Below are 26,061 nucleotides of genomic sequence, written 5' to 3' on the forward strand. Positions count from 1 at the left end.
CATCAATGCCCACATTAATCAGTGTGAGACCTTAGTACGCATGCGCAAACCTGCAAAACGTTGAGGTTTCAAGGAAACAGTCTCTCTCTCTCTCTCTCTGAGTCTCTGCCTCTGACGCACATTACAAGCATGAAGCCAGCGCAAAACGCTGTCCATCCCCTCTGTTAGCCTCCCTCTTATTGACAAATCAGCAATTTCCTTTTTTAATTTTTTTAATTATGGCAAGTTGTATACGACAACTGAAAAAAATATATTTTTATAATTTTTTTTTTTTTTTTCTTGTTAGCTTAGAGGAGGCACTGCCTCCCCTGACCGCACACCACTGCTTCTATCAGGATACTCATTAACCTGATACATCCGGACAAAGAACTTTGGTTGCTGAGACAATTTGAATTGATAGAGTGAAAAACAGTTTGTCGAACACATTTGCAATAAGCTTGTTCCCATTGATGCAAATTTGCTCACTGAAGTGACACAAATGAGCTTAACATAATACACACCAACCAATTCCCCACGTAAAATTTCTCAAGGCACAGAATATTTTCCTAGTAAAACCACATTTTCTTGATTTTTTCTGGACTTTGGTTTGATCCAAAACTTTTACAGTACTTCAAGCTTAAGAAACCACCCAACCACTCAGCTAAAACATATGAAGTGCTGTAAGATCCTCTTTGTCACGACCTAGAGCAGTGGTTCTCAAATGGGGGTACATGTACCTCTGGGGGTACGCAAGATTCAAAGTTGTATATTCAAAAAATAGTAACCAAGCAAAATTCCTTTATCAGCATTTATTTAATCAATGTTTGAATCCAATATAAGTTTAAGTTCATAAATGTTATATCATATTCAATAGACACTTAGAGTACAGTGCTATGTTCTTTTTTTTTCCATCCAAAACTGCTTTGTGCTTGTTAGGGGGTACTTGGCGGATAAAAAGAACATATCATAGGGGGTACATGAGTGAAAAAAGTTTGCGATCCACTGACCCAACCTAAATTAGAATCACCCTCAGCTATGGGTAAAGGCTGTATTTCAAACTATCAAAAAAAAAAAAAAAAAGATTGTGATTGGTGGTGCGTACCACCAAATTGCTGCATCAAGTTTGTGTATTTGTGTCTTTCATAACATTTTTCAGAGTACAACTGGTTTGACTGAGGACATTCAGTGTCAAACTTTATTTTCACCACCAACTGTTGCCCTGGGGGCAGGAGATTGTCTCCTTTACAAATAAATCTAAAATGGGTTTCCAAAGAAGATTTCCCCAAGCCCAGAGAGGTTCATGCTTTAGATTAAAAAATGGTGTAACTCCGTAGCCATCTGGCTTGAGAAAAGGAATTTAAGAGCTGTGTAGATGCCAGCCCAATGCCACATCTTGGAATGGGCTGTTGCTTTTCAAATGGCTCTGGGCTGTATCCCTTTCTGTGTAGTTTTATATATATTATCTTGTTTTCTGTCTGCCCTCCCTTTTCCCTTAGCATAGAATCTCCTCGCACAGCAGAGCTTTTTTAGATAAGGGATCTAAACTAGGTCAAGGACTCAGGGTAAAGTCATTGAACACAAGCCCAATTAAAACAACGACAAATGCGACAGTTCAAACTCTCTCCTCTGTAAGCTTTGAGATAGAAATCCTTTCAAGGATTTGGAGAGCCATTGTTTCACTTTCCTCATGAGTGAAATCATTTTCCAGCTTTTTTCACTGGGAAGTGGAGTCTGTAATTAAGAGAGCTGAGTTGTTATCAAACCGCTGGTTGAACTGGAGAAGCCTTGCCCTGTTCTACATGTTCATTTATTTAAACGAGAGGCATCGGGCAGGAAACAGTTTCATTGCTAAATTAAACAGGATGATATCAGGTAAAACTCTTCTGACATAACCATCTATTTCTGATGTTTACACAGATTAAGCTCTTCTTTAAGTCTGAAATTAAGAGCAGCAAGCTTTAAGTGTTGTTCCGTTTTGATCTAGTTACAATGTCCTTTCCCCGTGTGCTAAGAAACTCTTTGTTGCTTGCAATTATGTCAGTGATCTTGAAGGAATAAGCACATGTTGTGTTTTTTTCTGTTCATTTAGCTCATTTAAGGTGTCACTGATCATTTGTGAACATTAACATAATACTGAACTGTTTTTTTCAGATTCCCATATCAAACATGTACCACAGAATAAAAGTTTGATGAGATGACATGAAGTAATAATACACAGTGCACTTTGTAAGGAACCCCAACTACTGTTGCAAAGTTCCAAAAGTCTGTTTCATTTGCCAGGCACTTTTGTCCAAAGGATAAGAAGAAATTATGAAATATATTTAGATTTGTAAAACAATATGTGAACTCATATTCTCACCAATGGGACCACCCTTGCCTTGTGAAATTCATAATCCCTCTCTGTAAGAAGATGATATTTGGCAGCCACCTCTATCCAAGTAAGACATTGTGCCTGTGGTCTTTTTGTTTCTGTAGGAGCACCACTGGCAGAGCATTTGATGTTTTTAATCAGGGCCTCCAGAGACTAAGGTCACCTTTTACCACCCCCTTTCTCTTTTATTTGTTCGTTCAACACTTGGTTTAATCCCACTTTTTCACTCATTACTAAAATAGAGCAAGAAAAAGGGCTAGTGGTATGGAAAATGATAGCATTTCTGGATCCTGTCTTTCAAAAAAATTAAAGAATTAAAAATTAAAAAAAAAAGAAAAAGAAACAGACAGAAAGAACCCCTAAGTGTTTTGTGCAGCCTCTATGACCTTAAGATTAGTCCTTTTTGGAGCTGGATGTATTGCCTCTGGCTATTTCTGTCAGAAACTGATTTTCATATTGATGTGTGTGTTTGAGCCCTCTCCAGCCCTTATATTGCCTCATGCATCACCTGTACTCTGCAGCTGTCAAGCTTCAGTGATAGCAAGTGAGGCAGACAATGCCTTTGTTAATAAATAAACAGGTGAGACACTGCTATTACATATTGTGTTCCCAAGGCTAAAGGCATCCACTGGTCTCCCTTAACGTTTTATGACGTTAAATCTTAGTTTTGTCCTGTATCCTTTCATGTAGCATAATCATATCAATTAATGGATGATTTGAATATATATATATATATATATATATATATATATATATATATATATATATATATATATATATATATATATAACAGTGAAAGTGAGGGCTATGGGCCATGTATTCATTTCTAAAGACCATTTTCCATTTTCCACTTTCTCATTTGTAAAGAGGAAAAAAGAGCAGTCGGAAAAGTACATGGAGCAGAGCTTTGCATGTATTACCAGTAAAACTCTAAGGGGAGATTATCCTTGGCCAGATGTGTGTCTCTCTTAAAGGAAAAAAGCATGCTGTCCGTTAAGAAGCAGCCACATCCTCCCAGTGGTGAGCATCAAGCAGCAGGGCGCTGGCAGTTGGCTGTCTGGAGCATCAGGCGCACTGTCCCTGAATATGCAAGATTTTAGGTTTTAGGAAGCAGAGGCACGGTGTTGTCAACACATCATCCAGCACACTTAGACAAACATTTACCCAGATGACTGATTGACAGTAATGCAGCATTGGCCTCTGTTTGCTCAGAGGCATATGTCATGCCTGTTCATGCATTATGCATTTTTGAAAGAAGACAACATGGAGGAGAAAATGTTGAGTTCATACAATTCACATCAGCGTGTGTTATTCTGGACACACACACATCATATACACACAAACACATCATATACACACACACACACACACGCACATATTATATATATATATATATATATATATATATATATATATATATATATATATATATATATATATATATATATATATATATATATATATATACACATGCACATACACACACAAAAAACATGGGGGGAGAGGCTTATAATCAGTGACAAGGTAACAAGCATGCTCTCTCAGTACAGATTGCATTTTATTGAACCAGGTCTTGTCAGCATTTTTGGTGAGCTGGTAAAATATAATTGTGTCATCCTTTATAAAGCAGTGTTGGGGTGACAGCTTATTAAAGCTTCATTTCTCTGCTTTATATTGGGGTGTGAGAAAAAGAGGTATTCCCTGGGTGATTTCTTTCACATCAAGTCAAGGTAAAACCTTCTCCTGTAGGCTCCACTGGATGCACATGATGTACATAGATCACATTACATGAAATCAATTCACCAGACAAATTAGAGCTAGTTGCCAAAATGTTTTTTATTTGACAACCATCAATTTCTATATTGATTAACCAGTGGAATTGAAGCCTGTGAGAACCGATAGAGATAAAGTGCCGACCACATATATCTAAGCATTGCTGCAACCAGGGTTTACCCCAGCATCTGTTTATGTGAAAGATTTTCTTTCATTCTTATATTCCTAGATGCTGCTGTACACAATTCCAGAGGTAAGGGAGCTCGACCTTTATAAGTCATATCATACAGATAATATCTGACTTATATGAACATATATATTACGTCTGACCTGCCCATGACCTCTTCCTTTTTTAATTCCTTTTCTTCTTAAAAAAAAAAATCGTAACAATTCAACCTTTATTCTATAGTGCAAAAATTAAATTTTTCATTGAAGCACAATTCTTTTGCAAAATGTCTAAACAAAAAGTAAAATGCACTGTAAAACACAACACCGACTTTAATTAAAAAATATTTAATGAACCCAACTAATTTGTTTGTTTTAAACAAGTTATGGTAAGAAGAAAGAAGATGAAAAAGTTGAAAAACTTAGCTTTTCTCAGTGGAGTCAACATAGAAAAATAAAGTTGTGAATTGTTTTTATTTGATCAGTTCCCACATGAGTAAATAAGCCCTGATCTTCATTCACCACCAGAACATGAAGGGAAAGTCCATGTACACTGTAAAAAGGAAACTTTAAATCAGTTGAAGTAATACATTTTTTTATTAATCACATCCCATATTTCTAAGTTCAGGTTGCCAATGTAATTTTCTGTATCTTTTCAATTTAAAATTCTGTGTTACTATCTTGATGTAATATATTGATTTAGCTTGAAGTAAATCAGTTAAATTTCTGTTTGAATTGTGGGAAAAAATCTGTTGGTCGTACTTAATAAAAGTGTTGTAATTGGTAACACACAGATATTTTAGTTTGTTTGTTTTTTCAAATAACTCTTTCATGTTCTTCTCACTTGTTGTATGCTGCAACAGAATAATTCTCCCCCTGGGGATCAGTGAAGTTTTATCTTATCTCAAGTCACGTGTGCTTAGTTATTCATTTTACGTCATGAGCTTGTATAAATCCAAATGAAAACAAAGACAAGCTAACTTAAAAATTGCCCATACTTTTCAATTAAAGGCAACATGTTTCCTTTTTTTTTTTTTTTTAAGTAAGGTCAACTTGTTATTTTTTCACAGTGTGTTTTAGGATCATCGTAAAAGTAACCCAGACTGATTTCAATATTCAGATAATATTTCTTCATTTCTTACAGTCAGTTCAGAGATGACCCCATATCCTTCCTTTATTGGGAATGAAATAGTTTCAGTGACTTGATAAAGCAGATACTCTCATGTAACTTGCACAGAAATAATAAAAAAATAAATAAATAATTGTCATTACAGTGTTCATGTTCTCATTAGGGCTGTTAGCACTGTTTTTATGAGAAGCTCAGCACCTTTCATTGAACTGGGTGTAGTGAGGAAGAGCAGCGAGCGGTGTGGAATAGAAGAACCTGGGCATTTTAACTGAAAGTTAAGATGGAGGGGCTGCTTGGGGGAGATGTGTTTTAAACAGAGCTTCAAACTTTCCTACTTCATTTTCCACGCAATGTCAATCCCATCCCCATGAGAGAGGGGATATTTAAGATCCCATCAGTGGATATGAACCAGAAATGGCTTTTAATAAAAGTTAAAGAAGAGATACCAGTTGATTATTGCACTGAAGAATAACAAAGCCGTAGCAGATCTGCAGGGAAATGTGAGGTCTTATTTCTTTTCAAATTTCAGGGATTAAGTGCAAATACCCCACCACTGGCATTAACTTGGGCAGGATTTGTCTGTTTTCAGTGCTGGTCTTTTATTTGTTCGCTGTTATAGCTGAAGGGAAGAGGAGATATCCTCCCTGGTAGCGAAAGTAATAAAACATCGTCTTCAAAGTATTTAACTGATGAAGATTTCTGAAGGATTCCTTCACTATGACAAAGTCATTTGTAACCTATGGAATACATGCCAAGTTATTGCACAATCTGGAGAATGTCAGCATTTTCCTCATTCGGAGGTACATCTGCTAACAAGAAACTTACCTAATTATCCTCCTCTCACTAAACTAAGTCTCTCTAGTGGAGAACTTTTAAAGCTAAATGCATGTAATTAAACTATGTTGTGAATACATTAAAGCTTCGCATGAGCTCTATAGAAAATGTGAATAGGAAGCAATTGTTTTGTTATTCAAGCCTAATGTACACATTTGAAAGACTGTTTAATTTGAGCAATTTCTTAATTTAACTATGGAAAACAGGAAGTGAAAAATATAAAAATATATTGGGGGTGAAGGAGTAATCCTCATTATCCAGATATGCAGTGAATCAGTTAGAGAAAGTGCTGTTTAAAGTCAGTATAATGAACCAACTTTAAACATTAAAGCAAACTGCTGAAATGCCGCCCTCCCCAACCTAAATATGACATTTAATGACAGGCATATTCCCAAAACACAGGATCATGAAAGGGGTATTAGGGCATTTAGTGAGGATACGTCACTGAGTGTAATTAAGAAGTATCTCGCCTCCAGGAACTCCCTAAGTTGACAGAGTCACAGAGAGAGCCCTTGTCGCTTGAAGAAAAAATGGCAAATGTGTGTTCAAAGACTGTGCCTCAGAGTCAGTATGAAGTTATTTTGTAAAATTATCACCATCTGTCAGGCACATTTGAAATTTCTTCTGAAGAAGTTTTTCATTCCCATCCCCTCTCCACACAAGTTATATGATTTCACTACCAATCACTCTCTCTCTCTTTATATACATATATATATATATACTGATTCTTCAATTAGATTATTGTATTTGTTAGGGTTAAGTAAAAAAAAGCTACGAAAAAAAATAACTGTCTCAATGATGATATTTCAGCATTTACCTAGTTGGCAGTACTGGGCTCTCCATTACTCTCCATTTTCACCTAGAAATTATTCTTAAAAAGGACTTTTGATGTTTTTAACTGTTTTTAATTGTGTCTTACTCTGTAGCACTTTAAGATTGGGAAAATGTAAAGTGCAATACAAATGAAATGTATTATTATCATTATTTTTTTTATTTTTTTTCCAGTGTGTTGAAAATTCAAATGTGCAAGAATTTCACTGTTTTGCGCTTGTCCCTAATCCAGGTATTTCAACATCCTGTCAACAATTAAGCAATAAAAGTGCTTTATTAATTTAAATCTTTTCATTTCATCATAACAACTTTATTAAATATCTTTTAAATTCATATAGTTTATATTCGTTCAATTTCCAATTTCTTTTAAATTAACTATTGCTGTCCCTTACACTTTCATCATTACTATCACACTCAATATTTTACAGACTAATAAAGTTTTTTTAAAAAAAAAACAATAACTGACATCATTGCATGCTAATTAGATGCTCCAGAGGAACACTGGAGTCATAAGGCAGAAGCCTGATTTTTTTGATGCCCACATATGCGAGTAATTTTATCTTTTTATACACCTAGATGTGAGAGTATGTTTATTAGGTGTCATTTCCATACAAGTTACTATTTGAATATTTTAACCACTCTATGGGTAATTTCACTTTATTTACATGTATTGAGTATACACTGTATGCATGCTAACCTGTTAGCTTAGCAAGTCTAAAACTTACCCAACAATTTTTGGCAAAAAGTGAAATTTGTCTTCACTGTCACAGTTATTACTATCACAGAGGTGATTGTGATGGTAATGACAACCAGTGACAGTCACAACAATTTATTTGTTTAAAATCTTAAAACTAAAATACATGCTTAATTTTCTATTTATTATTTAATACTTAACTTTGATACATAACTAAACAGTGGCCAACCATAAATTACATTCTTTTTTTCTTTTCTTTCTTTGAAGATGTCAACATGGCTGCAGCCAAACCAGCTTAAGTGTTGAAAAAAAAAAAATAATAATAATAATAAAGGAAGATCCTGAGAAATATCAGCAATATCTTGAAAGAGCAAAAGAGAGATACAAAAAAAATAACAGAGACAGAAAAAATAAAAGCCATCTCACAAAACTGTATCAAAATGGTGACAAAGATGTAGGAGATGGCAGTGGAAAGTTAACCAGAGAAACAAAAGAGCCAGTGATAAGAACAGTGAGAAAATACAGAGTTACATATCTGGAAACACACCTCCCATATCTCCTTTAGTCACAGAATGTGATGCTTTTTAATGACTTTAATACCATTTTTCTTACTATGCTGTATGTCTTACTAGTATTTGTGTGTTTATGATACTGATCCAATGATTTGTAAAAACTGGTTGATGACCACTGGCAGGTTCCTGGTCATTGGTTGATATGGGTCACACCGCTGGTCTAAGAATATGAGACAAAGCTGAAGTCTAAGATCTGCTGTTTCCTGATTGTCCGCTTGAGGCTGGCTCTGGAAGTACCAGCAGTCACATACACACCAAGCCAAAAGAAACTGTTTTCACAACAGAAATTAACTTATTTAAAGCCTGGTTCAAAAACGTATCCTGCCTGACTCACTAATTTCACTATCAGCACACGCTGTACGGGGGCTGAATTTTTTTCTAATTCAGCAGTTTAGAGGAAATTAAGATTGCCAGCTCGCTCAATCAGAGGCACAGCTCAGCTCACGTGACTGGTGTGTGCCCTATGGCTGTACTCGAAACTCCTGACAATTACAATATGTCCGCGATAGCCGATTTGCTTTTAAAACCTGTTTCAGAAACAAACGGGTGACATCGGGAGACATGTCTTTTAACTATACAGTTTATGGCAGGGCTATTCAATAAAAAAAAATTTGGCCGGGCTGTATTTTTCAGACTAAGGACATGAGCTGGACTGTACATTTTTAGCAGCAGAGTTAAGCTGCTGTGGTCCTCTCCTGAGCTGTGCAAGTCTGCTGTATTGTTGTACAGCTCTGGTTGTAAGACGCAGTCAAACTCTGAATTTTAGTGGCCCCCTCATGAAAGTTTGGAAAGTTTGTCCAAAACGCAGCATGGTTTTCAGTGTGGTGTCTTTGGACATAATGATCTTTTAGCACTGCAATGCACTTGTTGCAGAGCAAACACATTGGTTTGGTTTGGAATTTGTTGAAAAACAAAAAAAAATGATACAATTCATTCATTCCAGGCATGATTAAACTGACATTTTTCTTGCAGATTTTTATTTTGGGTTAAAAAGAAACATGCTATTTTCACCTGCGTAGAACTGCTAATGTTAGCTTTGTCAAGCACACCTGTTCAATGATGCAATGCATTGTGGGTTATTTGCCAGATAACAATAGGTGTTGCAGTCAATAATTGTACAAATGTTGGAGTTCTCCCTGTTGGTGTAAGATGTTTTTCTCATCGAACCCGAATCCCAATCACTTGGCAGCTGTTTTGGGCCATTCAAGGGTTGCTTTCAGGCCGCATGTGACCAGCGGGCTACTAAGTGAATAGTGCTGGTCTATGGTCACACAACTGATGTTCTGTATGAATTAAAATTCTACACACTCACTTGAGAGTGCTGAAATCATGAGTTTAGCACGCCAGTTCTCTTGTTTGATCTTTTTTTTCAGTCAGAAATGAACCAGCTAGTTCAAGGAGGATATTATTACATAAGCAATGCTGTAGTAATTTACCCAATGATTAATCATAACAAAAGCTTTAGTGTTCAAAAGATGTAATTTAAGAAAAACAAAACAGTACTTTCTTCTTTTTTATTTTTGTTTTTTCTATGTATAAAAAAAGCACCATTGTTATTTTTTATGTCATTACCAAAACATGTTGTCATCACTGTCACAATACATTTTGTGATGAAAGATGTTGCTTTTTTGCTAACTTAGGTTTTACCTCAATCATTGTGGTAATGCTAAAAAGTCTAAATTTGCATTTTTAATAAAAATATACATTTTAATGGAAATATTTTGGTAAGTACACAACATTTCGTTATTGAAACTAGGCAAAATATTGAAAAGTAAGAGAGAACATGTTGTTAAAATGCATTTTGAATATACTTACAAATACTTAGTAGATGTTTCTTAAAGAGCATGTTCTATACTTACTAGAACAATTGTGGAAATTTTGCCATTAGTATCAGTTTTGTACCAAAATCAGTGTTTTATTTTGTGATGGTAATGACATTTTGGAAAAAATGTGAAAATAACATTCAATATCAAAATTATCATCAAGTTTCAGCAATCAAAGCTACACTAAGATCTTTGTTCCAGACGAATTAATAAACCCTTTGAAATATATATATATATATATATATATATATATATATATATATATATATATATATATATATATATATATATATATATATATATATATATATATATATATATATATACACACACACACTATTTTTAGATTTTATAATATATATTATCATATTATATATAATATTATATATTATTATATATTCTCTTCTTCTGGCATCTTTGTATAAGTCATGAGCAGAAGTGGTCAGTCTGTGGGTCCATTCACCATAATCAATCTCTTCCACTACAGCTTCAACATGCACCATCCTGGAAAACATATTAAGCTTCTCTTGATATTTCTCATATTTGTACAAATTTGGCTACTGTATGCCAGAAACAATGTATGTACATCATTTCCACACAGCAAAATTAAACCACATTTAAAGAAAAACACTGTTTCTGCAGTTTCCACCATATTCATCTCTGATGTATTTTAGGTAAAATAATTTCAGAAGGAATAATTGTAGGGGTTGTCAATCTAATAGCTTTTTATGCTGGACTAACACCTGTGGAAGACAGCTGCTATATAACAGCGGCTCCTTAAAAGAACTAATTCTCCAGAATAAGAAATGCTGCAGAGGCCAGCCATTTACAGGACTATGTCAGAGCTATATTTCACGGCCTGGCTGCAGCCTCTGTCCATTAAAGTGTTAGATGTATTTTAGGGGCAGTGTATGTCATGCTCTGGTCTTAGAGGTCTGCACCCTATGACAGCTGACAGAAGATGCCCTTGGCCTATAATAATAATAATAATAATAATAATAATAATAATAATAATAATAATAATAATAATAATAATAATAACAATAGTTGTTTCTTTATAAACTGCACATGATGCTATCCACTAAAGGAAGTTGCTTCCTGATAAAGATTTTCATTTGCCTCAATACGGTGAAGTCATGTAATGTTTCGGTAGCATTGGTCAAAAGACATTCATGCATTCAGTAATTGCTTTTCATACACGTTATATCAGCATTGCCAAAGAATACAAAACTTATTAGTTCAAATGTAAATGAGTATTAATCAGTTTGTGGGAAAAGAAGACTTATCTTATATCTTATATATATATATTATAGATTATCCCATCTGCTTGGAATTAAGGGCCTGAAAGTGGAACAATCAACAACAGAAGATACAAACATGTCAAGCTGTTTTGCATTCTCAAGTAATAAATCAGTTTCAATACATAATTTTGCTGACTTTTAGAGTATTTGTGTTGATCCTCGTATGATCAGAAACCAAATGTGAAGCAAATAGTTTTTGAAGTGCATCACTGACAATGCCTGGATGTTGATTATCTCGGTGACTAATGCTCTGTCACTCTGTGGCGTGAGAAGGCCCAGTGAGAACCACTGGTAATGGAGCTCTAGCAGGTGCTGAAAGCCCACTGACATCAGGCAGGAGCACACTGACAAGAATTTTTAATGAATTTCAATTACTGATCTATTAAAGCTAATGAGGTAAATGAGCAGCCAGAACACATTTGCAAGATAGCTTGAGACAAGACCACAGCGTTTTGACATGATTGTGTGAGTGTGCAGCAGCACCTGATACTCTGCGTTCAGGTTTGAAAATCACTTTGTATCAGCTAACTAAGGTCAGATTAAAAGAAGAAGACAAAAATAACAATTACAGCCAAAAAAAATGTATCATGTAAGATATGTAATATGCTTTATTTAATGAAAGCACTGGTCTCAGTCTGAGCTGTGATTTCATGTCTAAATGTGTGATCAGACTGCCATCTGCTGGAGTCACTACATAGAAAATAAAAGGAAGATAAACTGTATCTTCAGACGTATAGTGCCATCTGTTGGTTTTATGTTGAATGGCACCACAAAGAGGCCAACATTTGCAACTCTGACTTCCTACCAAGTTCACCCTGAAATCTATTACTGCTGAATATCTTTGAAGAGGCAAAACTGCACTCCCTGGTTTCTTCTGGTTTCTTTAATTGTCTTACTTTGAATTTCATGAACATTGTTAATTAAAATGAAATCTCTTGATATACTCAAGAGTGTTTCTGTTTCACAGTGAAAGTGGGTTTTTTCTTTTCCAAATTTAAGTCAACAGTTCATGGAACAATTTCTTAAAAAATAAAAGCTGATGTGTATCAGGCAAACATCTAACTATGATTATATCAGGTATTCTGAAATCACATTTTTAGATCTTAATTTCAACTTTGTTCCTAAGTAGGACATTGAAGAAGCACACAGACACTCTGATTCATGTTTTATGTTGTTCATTGTGGACAAAGTAGAATTGCTTTCTCCTACAGAAAGATTTTAAAGAAAGATTTTTAGCTGCTTAGTAAAACTGGCAAGCTTGTTAGCTGACTTACCCTTGCAGTTTATCAATCAAACAATCAATCTTTATTTATGTAGCCCCAAATCATAACAAACATTATCTCGAGAAACTTAAAAAAAAACAAAAGACAAAAACAAAACAAAACAAACAAACAAAAAAACATTAACAGGTCTAGACCCAATAATGTTGATAAAGTTTTATTATCAAAAACCTAACATCAAGACAAGATAATCATCAACTCATCTTAACCCACCATGAGTACAGAGCTTTTGCTTTCAGCATTTTACAATGGAGAGGAACAACTTCTCGTTAACGGGCAGAAACCGCAAACAGAGCCAGACTCATGTTAGACAGACATCTGAGGAGACTGAGATAGGGTTAGAGAGAGGAAGGAGAGTGAGAGCAAGAGAGGGGGGGGCAAGAGACATGCATCCACGCAAACATGCACACACAAAACACACACACACATAGTCTATAGTATGGCAATAGCTAAGGTAGGCAGGTTAGGAAAAAGATTATTTTACAGCTTGTTCTTCCCTTACTTTACTATGCAGACATTGTATATCAGAATGCCTCAGAATCCAATCTGTCAGCTATTAAAGTTATTTATATTAATCTTTGCAGATTTATTTTAAGATGCCCCTACAGAACTCATCACTGCACTCTGTACTCTTCTTAGAATTGGTTATCACCTGAGGCTAGGAGACAGTTTCACTGGCTGCAGTTTATTTTCAAATGTATTTATTATAAATATCCTCCATATTTTAAACAATATATGATTCCATATAGCTCTCAGCATAACCTTTGACACATTGATAATCATTTTTTATTTGTTCCAAGAATTCACAAGAAATTGGACGCTTTTCCTTTAAATATAAAGCTCCATCAGACTGGAATTCCATGCCTGATTTTCTAAAATCTATTAGTTCTTTTAATCTCTTTAAGAAATCCCTTTTCATTTACTTATCTAAGCCTTGTTTTTGTTTTTGATATTCAACTGATGGCAATATTGGTGTATTGGAACAGTGATAAACTGTTGTCAAATGTTAGCTTTTGTATTTGAACTGTATGTAAGAGTACTGAGGACATTGGGTAAATATCATGATGGGTATTTATTATTTTCAGATGTTATAAATGTGAATCATTATTGGGAGGGGTGAAAGGGAATGGTGGGGTCAATATGTTGTGTTTTGTAATGTACTGTATTGTCTTTGTTCTTTTCTGTTCAGTTTTGTATACTCTGTAATATTTGCTTTAGTTATGTATCTATGTAAAGGACTCCCTTGAAAACATGATGCTGCATCTTAAGGGACTATCCTTTAAACATTTAAATAAAACTTATGGGTCCACAGCAGCAGGCCATTCCCCGCAATAATCCAAAGCCACAGCATTGACTGGTGCACAGAAGAGAGCTCTTCACATCACCGATCCAGAGGAACCTACAAGACAAACTCAGAGCCTCCCAGAGAGGTGTATGGTCAGCAACTGTAATGAGCCATTAAGGTTAGGAGTTAGACTGACAGACAGAGAGGGGGAAAGCTGTGTGTCAGTTTCCCCCCGGCAGTCTAAACCTATAGCTGCATGACTTAGAGCACGGTCACACTGGCCATCCAAACCGTACTGTGCCTAAGCACGATTGCCCCCCTGTAGCGCTGTTCCCCAGCTGTAGAGTACGGCCAGCGGTCACACTACCCCTATATGAACTAGACTTTAGCGGGTATCAGACACGTGAACAGCCCGCCTCCGTCATCGTGAAGCTTCTGTTTACATGAAGCACGATCTCATCAGAGTCAGCACAATGAGACACAGAGAGCACTGCTACAACTTTAGACTTTTGGACTTATGTTAAGTCATTTTCGCCCTACACAGCCCTCTGACACCCCCGCTTTGTTTAAAATGATTGTGGAGAGATGCGCTCGTGGTGATTATACGTAATGGATCATACGTAATGGATCACACGTGCTGTCCGCGTGCTTGTGCTCGTGCATGAAGTAAGCCGTGCCACGGAAGGGAATCCTGCTTGAGCACACAACGGTTGCGGTCACACTGGCCATTCCAAACGTGCTTTACGGCTGAAGCGTGCTTAGGCACGGCACGATTGGCCAGTGTGACCACGTCCTTAGAGCTAGTTCAGACCTTGTCCAGCCCCAAGTTTTAAGTCTGCTATCAAAAGTAGAGACCGTGTCGGCCCCCTGGACCACAAATGGTAGGTGATACCAAAGAAGAGGAGCCTGATAACTAAACACTCGATCTCCCATACTACTTTTAGAGACCCTAGGTATGTCGTGCAGGCCTGGTGCTGAGAATACAGTGACCTAGATGGATAATACTGAACAACAAACTCTTTAAAATAGGATGGCCTGATGCCATTCAGGGCTTTGTAAGTCAGAAGAAGAATTTTAAACACTTTTCTAGATTTTAAAGACAGCCAGTGGTAGAGACACTAACACTGGAGAGATGTGCTCTCTCCCCCTCGTCCAGTCAGCGTTCTGAACCAGCTGAAGAGTCCTCAGACTTATTGGGACATCCAAGTAAAAGAGAGCTGCAAAAGTCCAGCCCAGAAGAAACGAAAGCATGGACTAGTTTCTCAGCATCACTCTGAGACAAGATGTGTCTGATTTTCCTGATGTCACAAAGATGAAAAAATGCCATCCTTGAGACCTGTTGGATGTAAGAATTAAAGGACAGGTCCTGATCGCAAAGAACTCCCAGGTTCCTGACATTGGGGCTGGTAGCCAAGCTGATGTCATCCAAGGTGGTGACGTCATACAAGAAAGCCTCTCTGAGATGTTTAGGTCCAAGAACAATGACTTCAGTTTTCCAAGTTCAGCAATAAGAAGCTTCTGCTCATCTAGGTCCTTCGGTCTTTGAGGCATGCTTCAAGTTTAGATAAGCAGACGACGTTTAATGAAGAAGAAGAACATACAAACCCATGCTCAAATCACCAGAAAGATTGAGAAGGGCAAGTTATGTCAAATGTGTAAGACGAACATACAGATTAGCTTTACACAAAAAAAAGAGTTTTCATGGGGTGAGCTGTGTCGGTGAAGGGGGGATGAAAGTTGTCATCAAGTCAGCCACAAGTATGCAGAGCCGTGTTTAATATGACTGCAGGTAAACACTAATAACTAAACTGTAGTAGTAGATTTAGCAGGTCAAACATTTGCCCGAATGCATTGCTTTGGTACATATACCTCAGGGTACCTTAAAGTGGTTAAAGTGAGTCAAAGTCAAACATTTACCAGTGTTTTACTCATCAAACTACATTATTTGGGTAACTATAAACCATTAAAAGCAATTATTAACCATTGAAGTACATGATAGTGGTAATTAAGTGTTGTTATATCACTAATACACCTGTGTTAGCTGAAAGTAATGATGGAAAACTACATACTATCACAATTACCAACAGTGAATGCCTGAAGGATTACAAATTTTAATAGATAATTAACAAAACAGGTGCATGGTCTACAGGATATAGTATATAATATTGTAATAAGTCCCCATATTACAATCACAATATGGAACACAACAGGGTGCAATAAATGATCAAAGGATGCTTAATGTAGCAGTTTATATCTGCTGTTCCTCATGCTTTACCTAAAACCTTTGTTTTCAAAACGCCTCTCTGCTTATGGAATCCAACCATGACTGAACTGGTACATTTAGTGAGATGATAGTTTCCCTAGTTTGACTATCTGACTGCATCAAATGGCAATGCACCCCCTACAACCCCCACACAAAGACAAAGACACACAGTCTCACACACAGACAGACACACCCACCAAAGAAATAACTAAGCTTAGCATGTTATTCATTTTTGAGACATTTTTTTTACTCTTTTTATTCAAAAATATATCATTACCTATGATTTCTGTTTATTTTGATCTCAACAATTTTAGATTTATATGTCTGTAATGTCACTTTTCACTCCTGTTTTTTTGATACTCAACATGAAAGATTAAAATAAAAGTGTTTTTTTTTTTCTTTCTTTCTTTCTGCACTTAACAAGCACCTAAGGTTTGATAACAGTCTGATCACTTGCCTGGAACTATCTAGTTAACATTTCATTAGTGTAATTTCACTTGAGTGGGATTACATTACTGCCTAGGGTAAAACAGTATGTGGTGAAAATGTTTAATTTCTTTCGATTACAGAGTCAATACAACCAAACTATCGCCACAAATACCACAGAGTCAGTCTAAATTCCAGTACAATAACAATAGAATAAAAGGTAAAGGATAACAGACAGATTTTAAAAGGATTTATTGTAAAACTGGTGAAAGTTACAGATCAGTGTTGGAAATCTAAAATATTATATAATAGAGAAAGCATCAGGTTATAGAAAAGCTTACTCATCTTATCAGACTGTTAGTCCAACATCATCAAAAAATGCTACAGGTTGACTCCAAATTCTGTGTTAATAGACCACATTACATCTTAAAAAATACCAACGGTATTACACTCTGTACAGCGATTAGTTTTGAAATCAAAAAGTCCCTGGAAATGATCTGAGCCACCATCAATGATTTATTTAGATTTTTCAATGTAGAAATAATGGTTTGATTGTGTAGACTTTTAAGTGTCAAAAGTTATTTCAGGCCAAAAGAAAGAGTTAAAACTCCTGAACTCTCAAAACAAGAACCCCCCCCCCCAAAAAAAAAAAAAAAAAAAAAAAACAAGATATGCAGTCATAAAGTTCTGTTAACAAAGAGGTTAGGAAGAGCAGATACAAGAAGTGAAATCAGGATCTATGATCATGTCCTGGACTCAGGCATGAATGAGTATGCAGCTCAGACTGCTGTTGAAGAGTACCCTGCCGTCTTTTATGGTGCTGCACTTGTTTCTGAGCAGGTCTAACATGCCTGCTCTGATCTCTGGGGTGAAGGACTGGTGAAAGTTATCCTGTGCTGTCATGAAATTCAGCAGGCGTTGTCCCGTTCCGCTGCTTGGAGTGAAGCACTCAGTGATGTCAAATGAGTTGGGAATGACGTGTTCCTCATATTTGAGACCCAGGCTCTTCAGGCAAGCAATAACTTCACCTGAGGAGCGGTATTCTGTGATGGCATGCACGCAGAGCTCTTTCTTGTAAGTCTTCCACAGAGTGTCCCAGCCGCCACCAGCTGGAGAGAAGGAGATTTAAGTACATGAGTTGTGGAAGAACAAACTCTTTGTCATAATTAACAGTCATGGTGGGTTTTCATCAGACTGGCTTCAGTTTGACTTGAGTTAATTGACACATTTCCATCAACACCCTGACATTATTTGGTAAACTACACGAAAACCCAAAACACGTTAAAACAGACCATGTCATTTTGTATATATATGTGTATGTGTATGTGTATGTGTATGTGTATGTATTTGTATATATATATATATATATATATATATATATATATATATATATATATATATATATATATATATATATATATATATATATATATATATAGTTATATATATATATATATATATATATATATATATATATATATATATATATATATATATATATATATATATATATATATACTTTTATTTATTTTATTTTAGGTACTTTTTAATTAAAAAAAAATATGATTATTATTATTATTATTATTATTATATTTTTTTCTCTTTTTTTTAACTGTAATTGTTTCACTTAACTCTTCTAATTCTTGTAATGGTATTTTATTATTAATTTATTTTCTAGTTATTATTGGTATTACTATTACTTTGTATGTGTATGTATGTGTGTATAGCTTATTATTTTCTTTTCCTTTTTTCTAAATATTTCTAAATATTTTATTATTTTATTGAATTATTTTCTGACTTTTTTTAAATTATATTTTTAAAAACTTTATGCAGATATGGCCTTTTTTTGTGGGGGGGGGGTTATATGCGTATATGTCTACAATTATGTATGTTTGTAAACACGCATACCTTTGTTCTTCATAATGTTATGATTTCTAATGCGAAAATGCGCACATTCATTGTAAGGAATGGTAAATTTCTGGTGACTTTGTGCCAAAAATTCAATATGTGATGTCTCTAAGTTAATATGACAGCTTGAGATAGAAGTTCAGGAAGAGCAGGAAGAAAAAACACATATATAAAAAAATACACACACACACACACACACACACACACACACACACACACACACACACACACACACACACATAAATATATATGTGTGTGTGTGTGTGTTTTTGTGTGTGTGTGTGTGTGTGTGTGTGTGTGTGTGTGTGTGTGTGTGTGTGTGTGTGTGTGTGTGTGTGTGTGTGTGTACATATCAAACAAGGATTAAGATGAGAGACTTCAAAGCTCACAGATCTAGTGAAAAGCTGCAAACTGCATGTACAGTGACCACTAAAACAACCATATCTGTTGTCATGCAGAGAAAGGAACTGTTTGATCATGTTTTCAAAAGTGTGATCTCAGAATGACACAAACAATATAGCCTTCCACTTAAAACCAATGTATCTGTGATCTATGTTTATGTAGGCCTACATCATTTTAAAGTAATGACGTGTATTTTAGACTTACACACAGTAACTGAGACAGAAGCAGCTTAGAATGTAATCATGAAACAGAAATAAGTTCTTCTTACCTGCTTCAACAATAATCATAAGCTTCCCATTGCTCTTCAGAAGGCTTTGGTAGAACTTGATTGTGTTGGAAAGGTTCTCCACATAGTAAATCATCTATCAAAGACAGAGGTGTAGAGAAAACTCGTCTCTTAATTGAAGCACATTTCCATGCATAACAACAACAAATTCTGTATTAAATTGAAGCTTTTCTGTCAGGCCACTCTGGTGTCAAGGGAAAAATGGTCTGTTCCTATGACAGTCATTCTGCAGTCCAAAGGTTCTGCCAAGATGCTGCTTACTTGATTTGGAAGGCAGCAGATGTACTTTGTGGGGAGCTTAGTAAATGAAGGTGTTAACACAGAGGGAGACACTGACATTCTACCAGCTGTCTACACTACTCCTCAGTCTGCCCTGTTTTCATCAGCTAAAAAAGGGCAAAAGGTGCAGTATACATAAGCAAAATTTAACTCCAGAATTCTGAATTTTGAATTATAATTTGAAGTAAAACAAAATGAAAATACCTGAATCATGTGTATGAAATCAAATCTCTCCTTGTCTCCGTTTGCTTTGACTTGCTTTTCGTAGGCCTCACTGCCCATGACATGCCAAACGAACTGAACCTTCTGGAGGCTGGCAGTCTTTGCTACCAAAGCTAAAGGACGGGAGACAGAAGATAATAATGAAATGTTTTCAAATTTTAAATTAAAACATTTTGTTTGACAAAGCATGACCTTACAGTTGATCATGAACTATTACAAAGCTACTCTTTACCCAGCTTTGGTGATGACTGGAATACAATACAATACAATACAGCTTTATTAACATAGCACATTTAAAAGAAAGTAACCAAAATGCTGCACGGTATAAATATAACATCTGCAAACAAAGCAAAGCAAGCAATCAAACATACAAATAAAAAAGCAGACAAGCTCACGGTAAGTGCCTTTAAACAAGACCACCGACATGATAAATTATAAGATATTAAAAGCCACGGAGTAAAAGTGTTTTTAAGAGGGATTTGAAAACAGGAAGTGAGGAGGCCTGTCTGACCTTTAAAGGCAGCTCGTTCCAGAGCAGCAAAAGCTCTGTCACCTCTGAGTTTTAACCGTGTCTTAGGGACCGCTAGCAGCAACTGATCAGCTGATCTTAGGGATCAAGGCGGACAGTAAGGCTGGAGCAAGTCAGAAAGATAAGGAGGGGCAAGGTCGTTCAGGCATTTATAAACAAGTAACAGAATTTTCAAGTTAATTCTGTATTGCTCAGGGAGCCAGTGTAGGGACGTCCAGATGGGAGTGATGGGCTCACGCCTACGGGTCTGGGTTAGCAGACGCCCCTAACCCAGAGTTGGAGGCGGGCAAGGGTAGCCTGGTTAATTCCTATGTACAAGGAGTTGCAATTATCAAGACCTGATGTAATAAAAGCATGGATTAGTTTCTCCAAGTCGGGTTTGGAAAGAATATGCTTCATCTCAGCTATTTGGCGTAGCTGATAAAAGCTTTTTTGCACTACGCTGCTGATCTGTTTTTCAAATTTAGAATCAGGATCAAATTTGACCCTCAGATTAGTGACACAGTCCTCAAGATACGGTGATAACGAGCCAAGGTCAATGTTGGGAAGGGAATGGCAACTTAGAATTGCTATCATATAACAAGACACATTTATACATACAATTAACTGATGACAGAGGCTGCTCTATGAACACCCCTTGAAATGGCACAGCACCCAGGGGGAATTGGGGATTAAGTTTCTTGTTAGGGAACACTTAAACACGTGAACAGCCTGACCTTGGATCAGATATAGTATGCCCTATACGTATGTAAAAGCACCTGGTTCCACATTTACCCAAAAAAGCCTCACGTCAACAAAGGGAGGACTGAGGAGAGTTTTCAGGTTGGGTTGGTGTGGGTTGAAGCAGGCATCAAACTTTAACCTCATATATATATATATATATATATATATATATATATATATATATATATATATATATATATATATATATATATATATATATATATATATATATATATATATATATATATATATATATATAAATATAGTATATTGGTATATTGTATCATATATATATAAACACTTAGAAACAGGAAACTGCCAGCTGGTTATTGGAATTCATAGATCCAGGGAAAGCAGTGAGGAACTGACAGACAGAGGAGATTGATATTACCTTTGAAGTTGTCTGAGAGTGCAGCACTGCCCTCCACAATGTCAGTTGTGATCAGGACATTGGGTATAGTAGACTGAAGTAGGGTGAGCAGCTGAGCATCCACCTCCCCTGGGAAAACAAGAAAAAATCAGGTCAGCTTTGGAACTTGAAAATCTCACTGCCTTCTAAAAGTACCTATGACCTGACAAACATACAATTCTTTGTTGATTGTGATATTTTAGGGCAAGGAACATGTGTTTAACTACATAAAAACCCCAGAGTTACCCCATCATGCATTATTCACACCAAGATGGTATTATTTATGAAAGCCAATCAACAGTTCACACAGCAGATATCAACTGTGCTTAAACTCGCTACATACCTCCACCACTCCCAACACCAAGAACACCCAGGCTGCTTTTACCTGCTGCAATTCTACATGGGTACATCAGAAAAAAGTGTTTGAACAAATAAATGACAAAAAACTGGAGAACATTTACACAGTACAACAATTTAACACAGAGTATAAGGATAGGTATTGAATTATGTAAATTAAATTACTTTTTGTGTCCTGATTGCTAAAATACTTCAAAATATTCACTTCTCATTTTTTGATTAAAAAAAAAAAGGCAAAAGCATATAATAGCTCCAGTGTCTCACCACTGTAAATGTTGTTATTGAAATGCTATCATTACTAATAAAAACAAATACACCAAAATTATTTCACCTATAAGCACAGTAAGCAGTGTGTATCTGTGCCAATAAAGAAGCTATTCAAACGTGGAAAATGAGCATTAGGCCTTTTGAAAAAGAAAGGGCGAAATAAAGGCTAACACTTTGTGAAATTAAAGACATTTTTTTTACAAGTTTTACAAACAACAATAGGATGAAAAACAAGCACTTTCAGATTTTTTTCTTATACCTTTGAAACTCCCCAGGCAAGATGTCATGAGCACACTTCAGAATAGCCTCATGCTCCCCGGAGTGTTGGAGGTAAAACTGGAAGCTTTGAACAGAGCTTCCCTCATAGCAGGTCTGCTTCGTTTCTTCTGCCATTCTGGATTCTGCAAATGAACACATAATCTGTAACTGCTGTTATTTATACCTTGAAAAACTACAATTATCAAAAATGTCATAAAGAAAACACGTTGGACATAAATCAAACACTGAGAACGTTTTATTACCTTTAGTCTGTGTCCAGTGAGAACAGAGAGCTGATTGTTTCCCCTCTCTCCTACTGGGGGTGGATCTCTCCTCCCACAGACAAGCTGCTCCCCTTAAATGAACTGTTATGTAACCCTGCTAAACTTTGCAAGTGCCAGGAGTAACTGCAGCTGTGCTGTATGAATTACAACCCATTGACATATCCATGTGATGAGGGGTTAATATTCAACAGGGGAGATAGACCAATGGGAGCACTTCACTGACAGCATACCCCCATCCCCAAACATCCACAGTTAGAGCTAAAGCCATAGTCAAGTCTCAAAAGATCAGACATTTGTACATGACAAAAAGAGGCCAGCCAAAATTCAGTAGACAAATGTATCCAAGAGAACTTTCCACTGGGGTATATAGTAGATGGATAAACCCTCCCAGAAAAGCAAGTCTCTAATTTGGTGTTGTACAAATCATTCAAATGCTAGCTCTTCCCCGTACCCAGTGTTTGTCCTGAAAGCATCTTTAATAAGTTTGTAAATGTATGACTTATTTAAAACAGTTTGGCTTGAAGGTTTTAGTCCACACAGTCTTTCAAAGTAATCATTAACTATACGCTTTGTTGTAGAGAACAGTTAGACTGATAATGGATACTCTGTTAACCCTAATACACAAGAAATTTTCTTTTGAATAATCAACTATCAATATTAATATTGCAAACTAAAAAAAACCTTGCAAGCATCTCAACATTTCATTTCCATTCATTGAGACTTAATTAAATAATCAGTATCACTTTATATTAAGGTCCTGTAATAAGCATTAATAAGACCTTTGTAAGTGCTTATATATTAACATTATTATTTGTTTATAAGACTATATAACTGCTTAATAAGTGTTTAATAACGTCATTTTAAGGGTTAGGCCCCACAGGTTACGTTTAGGCATGGGGCCCCAAATGGTTAGGCTTAGGGGAAGGGCTGGGGTAGGGCTCATGAGAGACAAAAGCAGAAGACAAAAAACAAAGAGGGTTAGGGTTAGGGTCCATATACCTTAAAGATTAAGTTGTCATGTATTAACTATTACAATGACCTTCTTAAACACTTATTAAGCAGTTATATAGTCTTATAAACAAATAATAATGTCAATAAGCATCTTATAAGTACTTACAAAGGTCTTATTAATGCTTATTACAGGACCTTAATATAAAGCGTTACCAAATAATCTAACATTTTCCACATTTCGTTCAGGCTAAGAACTCATCTTCATCGTTTTCCAAAGTGTGAGGTGTTTCACTGCAGCCCATCACATTACAGCGACTAATGGGATCTGATGAGCTTAAAATGAAATACATCTCTAAAAATGAAAATGGTCCCAGTACCCCAGTGGTACACCCCGCATGCCATGAATGATAGATTTTTTTGTGCTTAGCGTGGGCCATGAATGCAAAGTGTTTCTTGTGTTTTGGTTAAATTTATACACCCATTTACTTTAATCTGTTCCTAGACCTGTTGATACGGAGCCTACATTTTGTTTGCTTTGTTTTGCTCAGAAAGTTTAACTATTCCTTTATCAAAACGAATTAACATCAGAATTAAAAAAATGACCCTCCATCTTTTTTCTTTTATCAAATACAGACCTGATCAAAACTTGATAGAATTTCCCTTTTGCACATTCAGATCATAATGAGGTTTTAAGCAGAGCTAAATTATGCAAAAGCAAGAAGGGGGAGTTTGCCAAAAAGCACTTTAAAAAAGTAATTTATTGAAAACAACAAGTAAACCGCAACAGGCTGTTTATTAGCTGATCAAAAGTTTAAGAAAAAAATTACAAAATCCCTCCAAACCAGAACAAAAGTTTTTCTCAGTAGGACTCAGTCATGAGTAGCTCCACAGTTTTTGTTAATCATTTCAAAAATTTGTTTGGGCATGCTTGGTGCAAGTGTTTCCAGGAAGCTTTTGGGAACATTACTTAAAGTGGTGAAGATGGCTTCATGAAAGGCATCAACTGTCTGTACTGACGGCCATTTTTATAACTTTCCCTTGCCATCCATCCCCAAATGTTCTCTAATGGATTTAAATCAGGGGAACATGTGGGATGGTCCAAAAGAGTGATGTTATTCTCCCTGAAGAAGTCCTTCATCAAGCCAGCATTGTGGCCTGCAGCGCTGAAAAACCAGCTGTTCCCACACAGACCAGGGCCCTCAGTCATGAAGGATGCCCGCTGCAACATCTGCACGTAACCAGCTGCTGTCTGACCACCCTGCATCACCTGAAGCTGCAGTGTTCACTGAATGAAAAAACACAGATCATGATGGACCCCCCTCCACTGTGCCGGGTTGAAAACATCTCAGGTGGGATCTCCTCTTCATGCCAGTAACGTTGAAGCCATCAGGACGTTAAGGTCACATTTTTTCTCATCAGAGAATAAAACTTTTTTCCACATTTCAATGCCCCATGTTTGATGCTCCCTGGCAAAGTCTAAACAGGCAGTTTTGTGGTGTTGAAGGAGACGAGGTCTTCCAATTTGTTTTTTGTTTTTGAAACCCTTTTCCCACAGATGGTTATTAAACTGCAGTCAGCTCCAGTATGGGCCTTAATTTGGGTCAAGGACCACCCCGTTTTTTTGACGGACAGCCAATCAGATCCTCTGGTCAGGCGCAGGTGTAATTTTTTGGGGGTCTACCACTTGACTCTTTTGTTCCATATTGCTCAGGATCTTTCAAACAATGTAGAATGACTGTCTTACTGCGTCCAACCTCAGCAGCACTGGCACGCTGCGAGTGGCCTTGCTTATGCAGCTCGACGATCCAACCACAATCAAGAGGAGACAGTTTCTTAGCTTTAGCCATCAGGAGGACATCACCGTGTGAATGCCTGACAGAAAACTTTTGATCAGGTGATAAACAACCTTTTTTTTTTTTTTAATTACAAGTTCCAAATGTTTTTTGTTGCACTCCCCCTTCTTGGTTTTGCATATTGTAGCTCTACTTTAAACCTTATTAAGGTTCAAAATGCATTCATTCATTTTCTATACCGCTTGTCCTGTTCAGGGTCGCAGTGGCTGGGGCCTATCCCAGCTGTCATTAGGCAAGAGGTGGGGTACACCCTGGACTAGTCGCCAGCCAATCACAGGGCTGACACAGAGAGACACACAACCATTCACACACACAGATATAGACAATTTAGAGAGATCAGTTAACCTGGTGAGCATGATTTTGGACCGTGGGAGGAAGCCAGAGTACCTGGAGAAAACCCACACATGCACAGGGAGAACATGCAGACTCCACACAGCAAAATGCATATTCTAGAAATTTTTTAACTGGTCTCAAGATTTTGATCAGGTTTGTACAGGAAACCGTAAAAGAAAAAAACAAACAAAAAAAAACTGACCACTTATTTTTACTTTGAACTTGTTGTGAAATGTTCATACATAATTACAGTGTTAATAAAATATGTCTTGGG

General features: G+C 36.3%; 1 protein-coding gene across 1 annotated transcript; it reads right to left on the bottom strand.

Moving 5' to 3' along the window:
• Positions 1 to 17,197: 17,197 nt before the first annotated feature.
• LOC141808583 (histamine N-methyltransferase-like) lies at positions 17,198 to 22,755 on the bottom strand. The gene is made up of 7 exons (XM_074695248.1): positions 22,630 to 22,755; positions 22,368 to 22,509; positions 21,828 to 21,880; positions 21,467 to 21,574; positions 19,806 to 19,936; positions 19,305 to 19,398; positions 17,198 to 17,835 (listed from the first exon to the last, which is right to left on the bottom strand). Exons 2-7 carry the CDS (start codon positions 22,499 to 22,501, stop codon positions 17,483 to 17,485), a joined length of 873 nt encoding a protein of 290 aa, XP_074551349.1. The 5' UTR covers positions 22,502 to 22,509; positions 22,630 to 22,755; the 3' UTR covers positions 17,198 to 17,482.
• Between the last annotated feature and the right edge of the window lie 3,306 nt (positions 22,756 to 26,061).

The sequence above is a fragment of the Halichoeres trimaculatus genome, unplaced genomic scaffold (genome assembly GCF_033239565.1).
Source record: "Halichoeres trimaculatus isolate MK-OKI-2021-1 unplaced genomic scaffold, fHalTri1.1 fHalTri1_scaffold_19, whole genome shotgun sequence".
Lineage (NCBI taxonomy): Eukaryota > Metazoa > Chordata > Actinopteri > Labriformes > Labridae > Halichoeres > Halichoeres trimaculatus.